Source organism: Balaenoptera borealis, assembly GCF_965194805.1.
Source record: "Balaenoptera borealis genome assembly, chromosome: 10".
In the NCBI taxonomy this organism is placed as follows: domain Eukaryota; kingdom Metazoa; phylum Chordata; class Mammalia; order Artiodactyla; family Balaenopteridae; genus Balaenoptera; species Balaenoptera borealis.
The window spans coordinates 4,447,236-4,457,547 of record NC_138874.1 but is presented as its reverse complement, the minus strand read 5'-3'; the positions used below and the strand labels follow the sequence as shown (position 1 = coordinate 4,457,547).

At 39.6% G+C, this 10,312-nt stretch overlaps 1 protein-coding gene across 2 annotated transcripts in view; it reads left to right on the top strand.

Annotated features, from left to right (window-relative positions):
* Nucleotides 1-1,231: 1,231 nt before the first annotated feature.
* PHYHIPL (phytanoyl-CoA 2-hydroxylase interacting protein like) overlaps nt 1,232-10,312 on the top strand; it is an 89,922-nt gene continuing 80,841 nt past the window's right edge. The window contains exon 1 of one of the 2 annotated variants that reach the window (XM_082407500.1): nt 1,232-1,484. Coding sequence is in view for 1 of the 2 variants with exons in the window: in XM_082407499.1 (XP_082263625.1) it covers nt 1,790-1,895 (106 nt within the window). In the remaining variant the exon portion in view is untranslated. The other variant, XM_082407499.1, reaches the window with a different exon arrangement.

The following is a 10,312-nucleotide window of genomic DNA, read 5'->3' as shown; positions in this document are numbered from 1 at the left end:
CGAAAGATGAACCCACTGTGGTTGGGCTGACAATATCAATTTCTAGTTGAAACCGTGTTCGTCTTTGGAACACAGGAAATTCACTAATAAGCCCCATCTTGTCATATTTCTTGACAAGTAAAAATTTATCCTCTCCTTGGGGACACTCCTACCTTGACACAAAAGTTCTCTCAAACTACACGAAGGCAATCCATCTTCATTAATACCTAAGTTCATAATGAGGACGTTTCCCTTTAAGAGACCCAGTTATCTTCCACAGATTTTTAACAACTTGCAGTCGTGCCAAATTGTCTCACAGGCTTGTTTTACCCTAAGCTGGTTCATCTGTTTTATGAGGCGTCAATTAACTAGATTTAGTCCTGTTATGGCTAAATGGATGTGACTAGAAAGGGTAGTATACAGCAATCTTTATGTAAATTGTTACTCTATTGGTTAACATCTAGGTTTGAAGTTGGGAAATCAGTGAAAAGGAACTTTAATTTCAAGTAAGAATCCCCACTCAGAAGGGGAGCGGTCACTACTTTTGATCCCCAGATAGCAACGAAACTAAAAACTATTCCAAAGATGCAAATGGCAACAGAGATCAACAGGCTGTGACCTCTGTTTTCTTTTTAAAAATCATTTGCACCTCCACTGAGTGACTTATCGCTAAATCTTAAGTGACATTTAAAAAAAATGGGCAGACAAGTGTAGGGTAGCTTAAGGAAGCACATTTTCCACGTCGAGAAGGTTCCTTCCATATCCTTGAGGGCAGGTACCGTCTCTTCCACCTTCACTGGCGCCCAGAACAAAGCCTGGCACAGAGTAAGCGCTTATCACTTATTTGGTGGGTGAATAAATGGATGAATGAATGAAGATAGACTGAGAAGTTTGGGGTGGGGAGCTGGGGCCCCCGAAGCGCGTCTGCTGCCTTTCCAGCAGGCTGGCGGGCATCTCCTCATTCCCTCACTTTCCTGGCAGGTCTGAACTCCCCTGTCTGCCCCTCCTTCGGGACGACCAAAATCCTGTCCCTAAACCATGCCACTCAGTTAATCCGCTCATTTCTCACACAGACGCAGCTGTTTCTGAGGAATGGCTGGCGGAACACGTTAAGTCTGGGCTGCGCGTAGCCCGGGACCTTGAGGGGGCGAAGGCAGCCCGCTGGCTCCAAAACCCTATATAAAAGGGTCTGGACCGTCATTCTTCCAATCCTTGATAAACAAACAAACTGCTCACTCTCACCTCCTCGTGCAGACGCCGCAGTGCCAACCTGGTTCCGACTAACACTGTGAGGAGGGAAGGAACGCCGAACCGCCCTCGCCAGCAGAGAGGGACAAGCGAGCGCCTCCGCCACGCCCCGCCACGCCACGCCCGCCGTTCCGGCGCGCTCAGCCGTCCGACGCCTCACGCGCGGGGTTGCGAGCGCCGAGGCACGAGGGCCCCCCGGGCCGCGTACGCGCGGAAGGCCGAGGGACTAGGGGGCAGGGAGCGCCGCGCGCCAGCAGGTGGGCGCGTCCTCTCGCGCGCGTGCGCGCCCCGTGCCTTCTCCCTCACGTTCCCCGCGCGCCGCGTCCCCTCCCCGCCGGGAGCGCGCCGTCTCCCGCCCTCGCGCCGGCTCTGTCTCGGCTTCTCAGAGCCGCACGCTCCGTGGAGCTCCCGCCACTGCCGTCGCCTCGGCTCCTCGGTGCCGCGTCCCAGGCCTCCTCCCCTCCTGCGCCACTCCCTTTCCCTTTCCCGCCCTTCTCTCTCACACGGTCCACGGAGAGAGCCTGGATACGAAGCAGGCGGACGTGAGAAGGGGGTTGGAAAAATGGAGGTGCCGCGCCTGGATCATGCCCTCAGCAGCCCCACCAGCCCCTGTGAGGAGGTGATCAAAAACCTCAGCCTGGAGGCCATTCAGCTGTGCGACCGGGACGGTAAGAGTGGCCGGGACGGTGAGGAGCGGGGGGTCGAGCCCACGGCCAGGCACCGCGGCCGCTCTGGCTCAGCCGCCCCTGCCCGCCCGGGCGGCAGGGTCTTTTGTTGTCCCCCCTGTGCAAATGAATGCCGGTGGGGGCTCCCCTTCGCCCACCCCCCGGCCCCTCAGACCCCAAAAACAAAAGCACCCCGGGGCTCGCGCGTTGGCGGGGAGAGTCGCCGTCGTCCCCGGCCTCGGCGCCCCTCGCCGGCCTCGCCCGCCTGGCCCCAGCCGAGGGCTGCCCTCGCGAGGGCGCCGTTGCCGCCCGCGGCTCCTGCCCGGGACGCGGCGCTTTTGATCTTTGCCGCAGTCCCGCGGTCCTGGGTCTCCCGGCATCGAAGGGGAGATGCGCTCAGGGGGTTTCCATACTGCGCGCCCCCCCGCCTTTCCCCGCACACACACTAGTTAGCGGTCTCTGCCCAGAAACTTACCAGTTCCTTTTTCGAACATCTACATTTACAAGTGTTTTTATCCTCTCAAAATGGGATTGGGGTGACAGTTTTTTCAGTGAGGGGGCAGAAAAAGAGTGCATTTCAGCACCAAGGACAGCCACCAGCTTCGCCGTTTGGGGCTGTGATTCAGAAACTGTCCAAAATCTGTGAAGGAAGTGGCCTCGTACATCTGCCGTGATTCAGAATATGGGGCGAGTACTCGCCATTGTGTCTTGATATTATACCGCTTATTCTGTGGTTAAAGTTGGCAGTCTCCTGAAGAAGGACGTTGATTAAACGTCGGTCTGAGCGTTAAAGAGAGAAACCGGTGGCAGTACGTGCAGCACGGGTAGTCACAGTGCTTCTGTCTTAGTTGGAGTAGTTGGAGAGTCAGTGCTATTTCAGTAATGCGGAAAAAACTTCATTTGTAAAGAAGGCATCTGATTCGTACTGATTGGCCTAATAATTGTAAAAATTATACATGTGACAAAGGAAAAACAATTTATGTGTTGTCTAGATGAACAGTTTTGGCCATACATGAAATTAATGTTTAACTGTATATAGAGACGATGATTTGAAAATGGTTTTTTAGCCAAGGTTATGTAGATATACTAATATACTCACAATAAGGTCATAAAATTGATCAGTATGTAATCCAAGTAGAGAGCAGAGGTTTTGTTTCAGTCCATTTAAATAGTAATAACTTGGTTAGGCGTTGCTATACAGTACGGTTTAGGTCAACTGAACACCGAGTTTCCGTTTAATAATAACTTTAGGACAATGGGTCTTTGATTAATTGCTCTTTGAAGCCAGAGCTGCTTTAAATAATTATGAAACAGGTGTAGTATGGATAATAAATATTCTTGCAAAAGCTGCTTATATTTTCTTTATCCTTAAATTGTTTTGGTCACCATAGTATTAAGTGCACGTATTTATGGCATTAAAAAGATTCATTGTTTTGGTATTCCATATATAAGGTTGCATTATTAGACTATACAGATTATTTTTAACATACCACATAGGAAGTCCTGTAGTCCTATGGGTTTGTTTATACTTTTGTGAAATGACTTTTTGTAATGTTACCACTGTAAATATTTTTATTTTCCTGAACTGGTTTGACAGAAAACCAAGAATCTAATAAAATAAAGGCAGATTTTATTTTCATTTACTTCAGTGATTTATCAAAAGCTCATTACTGTAGTTATTGGAAATGGGCAATTCATGGTTGCTCCTCAGAAGCCAGTAATCAATACTTAAAATTGCATTTACCACCTGTTTCAAAGATACTAAGAAAAATAAAGTTTTTAAAATGACCTTTACAGAGTTAATAATGTAGAGTACAAAACTTAATGTGCTGCATTTACCATGGTCTCTCCTCCTAGAGTAGAAGTTATTTTATTTTGGTAATATTTTTTAGTTGTTTTAGTTCACATTACTAATCCTTGCAAAATGAGCAAATTATGTAACATTTAATGGGGGGGTATTGGCACTAGGCAGTATCTATGAAAATTAATACTTATTTGCAGACTTCTGAGTCAACACAGATTAATTAAGTAGGGTTTCATTTTATAAAATAGCTTATGCCAACAAATACAGAGGGCTAACTCTTCTATTAAAAGATGTGTAAAATTTGAAAATAGCTAGTGTAAAGATGTTGTTAAATGCCTAACTTTTCATTTTGTGACTCTACTTTATATGTCAATTCCAAAAATGTTAAGTTGGTGTCATAGGAATAATTTAGAGAAGGTGATATGGTTATTTTTACAGAACAATTTTTAAATGCTGCATTGTTTTTCAACCAGATCTTATTTATCATAATTTTATATTGAGAAATTTCAGCTAGATGCGTTTGCTTCCTTCACTCCCTTACTTTCACTCCCTCTCAGGTCTCATTATTTTACTGCTGAAAATATATAACATAGAAAAATTAGTATGTGGTAGATCTATTATGTGCTTAAGTACATAATAAGTGCTATATTTTCATAATTTTATTATAGAAATAGATTTGTCTTTTTTGCTCTTTACTTACTTTATTTTACCCTAATATTAATCTGATGATGGGAAAAATTAGAGCAACATTAATTCCTTAGAAGTGGAATAAAGTAGAATAAGAGAAAGTATCATATGATTGTTTAATAAACATTTCCTTTTACCTTCTCCACTGATAGACATTTTTAATTTTATAATGTTTTGCATATTGCATCAACTAAGATCTATAGCTGCTGGTAAACATAACTGTATGTCTTATGCTTCCCTGGCTCTCCTCTTTTATGTTTTTTTTTTCTGTCACTTGCCTTTTTTCTTACAATCTGTTTACATTATTAGCAACAATTCACAATGCTTCTTTTTCTCATCGTTCCTCAAAATATTTAATAGTCTCTGAAGAATATGGAATAGAGTCCAAGTGGTCATATAATTGGATTTTTTTAATTAAGCAAGAGGGTTCTTATACACACATATTATCTCATGTGTGCTTTTATCCTAGGCATGTGTGCTTTGGTTGCTAATACATGGCCCTGCCTAGATGTTACTTGTAGTTCAAAATGAGGATTCTGGATCGACTTCTATTAGGAAACCTCTGAAGAAGTGCTGTAAATCTAGTAGTTTCTATAATCTCTGTTGTAAGTAAAAGAGTGTTTCTGTTATTCGCCTCTGCTGTGCTGAAGTAGCCTCAAGTTGCGTATATGATGTACTTTAATTGTGGCTTTTCAAAAAAAATCCAAGAAAAAAACATTAATTTCTCATCGGGAAGCATTAGTAATATGGGAACTTATTTCCAGTTTGTTTCTTCACATAGATACTTCAGACCCTCACTGACCTGTGACACGACAAAACAGCTCTGACCCCACATATAGAATTCGACGTACTTCTCTTCATCTTTCCTCATCATGCATATACATATTGAAGCTTTATTTCCTTGTCGAGAAGGAAAGATTTATCTTTATGTTGTTTTATATGCCTCCAAGCTCCCTGCACTCTTGTTATAACAGTAAAGAAGAAAATACAAAGTTAATTTGTTGTATAGCATTTAATCCACCCCCAAGGCTTTCTAGCTTTAATAAGTATTATTTCCATGATTCGGGCATTTTATGACTGCCTAGATACGGTTTGTGGAGTGTATGATGCTAGTCAGCAAGGGAACACATTTTAAAGGAATTGCACAAGCAGAAGCTGACAGATTTCCCTGTCTTTGTCTAACAGTAGTTTGCGGAAGAAAAGGGAAAAGGTTTTCTCTTTTTTTTAGCATATTTTAAAAGATAAATTCCTTTGAATTTGGACTCTATCATATTTATTTAAATTATAAATCAGTTGAGACTTTCTTCTTTATGCTTACTGATGTGTGAATTAAATTTTAATTTTGGAAACAAATGGTAATACAGGAGTGCTTAGTAACACAACGCTGTATTAGATAATTCTTGGACATATTTTCTAAAGCAGACATCTAGGACAAATACCCTTAACTATTACCTTTCATAGTACAAGAATGTAAGGTAGGCATTACTCAGTCTCACTGGCATGCAAATAGCATGGTGGTAATACCATTTTAGAATCAGACCTCTCATACAATATTTACTCTTGATAGATATGTTATCTTAGGCAAATTACTTAACCATTTTTTAGCCTCAAGCTTTCTCATGTAATATGGGTATAATAATGTCAGTCCTGTAGGATTGCTGAGATATTCAGTGAAGTATTATATACCATTTCTCACAGTTCTTGACAAAAAATAGAGAATAATAATTATTTTTAATGGACTGTTATTCTCCACATACCTTCTTGAGTTGAACTGCTTTTTAATTCTTATTTTTTGGCCAATGTTTAGATCTTTTTTTAAAATTTCAGTTGTGTTTTGTTTACATAGTAAATCCTTCTTATGTCACTTCAACTTCATGAGTAGTCAATGGAAACTGTAAATTCTGAATTTGAAAAGAACAGTAAAATCACAGTTACAGTACTCTATCCTTTGCTTATATTTTTCTATCACATCAGTAATATCCTTCTCAGCATTAATCCTAAAAGCTATTTTCAGCTTCTATTTTGAACCTACTGTTTGCTGTTTTTCATGTACCTTGTGACCTTGATACCTGCTTTGGTAGGTATTTGCATCAGAGCCCTTCTCTGTTCTTGATTTAGCAATTGTTTTCTTTATGATTTTTTTCTAAGTATAGATCTATACCAACACATGTGATCTCCGGGTTCATTTCTTTGACCCTGATATGACTATAGAGATGCTGTAAATTTTCATTAGTGAGTATGAAACAAAACAAAAAGAAAAGAAAAACTAAAAGAAACAAGCAAAAGGCTTGAAAACCATCACATTATGTTAAACGAATTTATATTCTTGGTAGGGGTTCTAATTCATTCCCAGAGGAGACCAGGAAGTTTTTAAAGTCACATCAAAGGATATGTGACCAGGCTCCCTCCAGTGGTAGAATGACCGATATGTCGTAAGTGGTAACATTCTTGCCTAGGTAAGTAAGCCAGTTAGAAATTCACTCTATAGAACACTATCTAGGCAACTTCCAAGTCACTTTTTTTTTTTTTTTCCAAGTCACTTAAAAAAAAAAAAATTGCTGCTGATGTTTCCCTCTGTTTAGGCCTAAGCTTGATTTTTCCCTTAACTTATGTGAGTATAGTTTCATGATGACATTTATGTTTTATCCTGGGCTTCGGTAATAACAGCAGCTGCATCAGTTACTGCAGTAAGCATGATCCTTCTAGTTTTTGGTTTTCCTTCTCTGCCCTTAAATGTATAACTTAAGTTCTCCTTATAGCATTTGCCTCTTTCTTGGGTTTGTTTTACATTTCTTTTAACTTTCTCTATAAAGAATCTTTTTATTATTTATAAATTATTTAAATTCTGTCTTTCCTACTCTAAAGCATTTGCCTCATTTTTAACTGTTTTAAGTATTTTATTATTACTAGACAATAGTTAAACTGTCTTATTAAGAAGACTGTATTTTATACACATACATTTGAGAAGTAAAATTAGTATTGGGGGAGGACTTCTAGCAGAAATGTATTAGAAGATTTGAAGAGTCTCAACAGGAAAAATAGGCAGCCTCAGCCTGTTCTCCATGGGAGGATAGTGAGTGGCAATGGTATAAGAAAAATCTAAAAGTAATTACCAATAATTTGTGATTGATTGAATTTTCAAGCAAAATGAAAAGTGACCGGGGGTAACTTTAGGATTTTACGTCTAGGAAATCTGAAGAATCATTGACAAGAATGAAAAAAAGGAGAAAGGAAAGAGTATTTAGACATTGTGATGACAGTATTTTACATCTCAAATTTTAGGTCTCAGTGGACATCTAAATATGTCCCTAGCCCTTTTCCAGGGGTGCTTCCCTCTCAGAAAAATCATTCCCAGAACAGTATTATATACTGCCTTCTCATTATTGTTTCAATGTGGATCCCCACAAGAGAACCCATTTACATTCTTCTTAGACTCTCCTTTTTCTTGATTCCCACTATTCCCACTCTTTAGGGCTACTTAACATCCAGTGATAATATTTTGAGAATCATTACTAAACCACTTGATACCTTATAGAGGATTATGAAATAGAGATTTTTGAGTCATCTGAATAAAGGTAGTTTTGGAGTCTTAGGAGACTTTTCACAGGGATTTAGTATAAAGTGAAAAGAACATGTACATAAAGACATTTGAAATCTAACATAAGAGACTTTCTTGGAAACTTATATTAAACCTTTAGCAGTTCCTCTTATGTTCTGGGGAAAAGAGTTCTAGAATGAGGAAGAGAATTGTTCATAGAACTATGTATTTCACTGGGGAGGCTAGAACTTAGGTGAAAAAGGAAGTCTAGAATTTGACTTCAGTTTTAGAGTGACCTCTGATGAGCTTTGTGTCTCACCCCTTGAAGGTAAGGAATTATCACATCCTGGGGAAGGCCAATTTTGAACCCCAAAGATGAAATAAATCTACGATCCAGGCTTGTTAATGCAAACAAGTGCTCTACATTTTGAAGTCCCTCACTAGATGTGAGTTGAACAAAAAGCATCATACTCTGAATCGTGGTTAGTTTTGTTTGTGATATTGTGACTATCTGGGCCAAGTTTGTGGTTCATTTTAAACGGGTTGTGGGAGTTTTGCGTATACACTACTAGTTGCAGTGGTAGTGGCAACTACTGTAAATAAATCTGTCTTTTTGTTTTCTATAGCCTATGCGAGTGTTGCTATCTAATAATGGTATGAAAGGCTTATAACTTTCCTAGACGTATGCCATTAAAGACAAGCCGCAAGATATTTTTTCAATATACTTACTGTGATTTTTCTTGAAAAATAGTGTCTTACCTTCTCTAAGACTGAATGTTGGTAAATCTCTCAGTCTTTAAAGTTTTTAAAGCTGTTGATAAATGCAAAGAAAAATGACAGTTTTTGAGCATCAGGTATGTGATATGTTCTTTATGATTGCATTTTAGAGTTGTGTCTATGATGTAGAACAGGGATCAGCAAGTTACAGTCCTTGGGCCAAATCCAAACACCTGCTGCCAGGTTTTAAAGTAAAATTTTACTGGAATAAAGCCATGCTCATTTGTTTATATATTGTCTATGGCTGCTTTCTTACTAAAACATCATTTAGAAAGAAATACTAGTTATACATTAGTATTTCCAGGTATGCTTACAATTCCATTAATAAATATGTTTTAAAGTATCAAAAATGATAACATGAACTTTGAGAAATACTGATAGTTATATTGATACATATTATAAAATTTTATGTGTATATCATATTTTTCCTTCTAAACTAAATTCTCATTGAAAAAGAGGCAAGATCTTACTCATCTTTCTATTTCCATAGTTTCATACACTGCTTCCCAATCTATCTGTATTTTGTTGGGTTTTTTTGAATATTCAATCTATCACTTAGACATTATAAAAATACAATAAAAATGAATTATTAGAAAAATGAAATTTAAAAGATCCAAAAAGATACAGCAGACATAAAACTTACTGTCAGATTCCTATAAAAGTTTCTAAATGCTCAATCCTAATTTTTATATTTATCTCATCACAGACTGGTAAATAGTTTGCAGACCTCACTTTGAGTACAATAGCTAGAGGACAGTGCCGTTCTATTCTTGTTCAAAGGTTAATTTTTAGGTACTAAACCAGCTAATATTTGCACTTTGTTTCCTTCTGTTTTTTTACTTGCCTGGTATTTTTACTGTTTATACATGTATCGCAACTTTAGGGTCTATATTAAGAACGGGGAAAAAGGACCCAAGAATGAATGTAGGGCTTCCCTGGTGGCGCAGTGGTTGAGAGTCCGCCTGCCAATGCAGGGGACACGGGTTCGAGCCCTGGCCTGGGAGGATCCCACATGCTGCGGAGCGGCTGGGCCCGTGGGCCACAACTGCCGAGCCTGCGCGTCTGGGGCCTGTGCTCTGCAACAAGGGGGGCCGCGATAGTCAGAGGCCCGCGCGCCGCGATGAGGAGTGGCCCCCGCTTGCCGCAACTAGAGAAAGCCCTCGCACAGAAACAAAGACCCAACACAGCCATAAATAAATAAATAAATAAATAAACAAACAAATAAATAAATAAATAGAATGTAACTTGGATCCTGCATTCAAAGGAATTGCTGACAATTAGGGAGATGATATATTTAAATATATGAATATAATATGTGATAAGGATATAATAAGAGTAGATGCAGCTCAGTATCAAAAAAACAAGCAACCCAATCCAAAAATGGGCAGAAGACCTAAATAGACATTTCTCCAAAGAAGATATACAGATTGCCAACAAACACATGAAAGTATGTTCAACATCATTAATCATTAGAGAAATGCATATCAAAACTACAATGAGATATCATCTCACACTGGTCAGAATGGCCATCATCAAAAAATCTACAAACAATAAATGCTGGAGAGGGTGTGGAGAAAAGGGAACCTTCTTGCACTGCTGGGGGGAATGTAAATT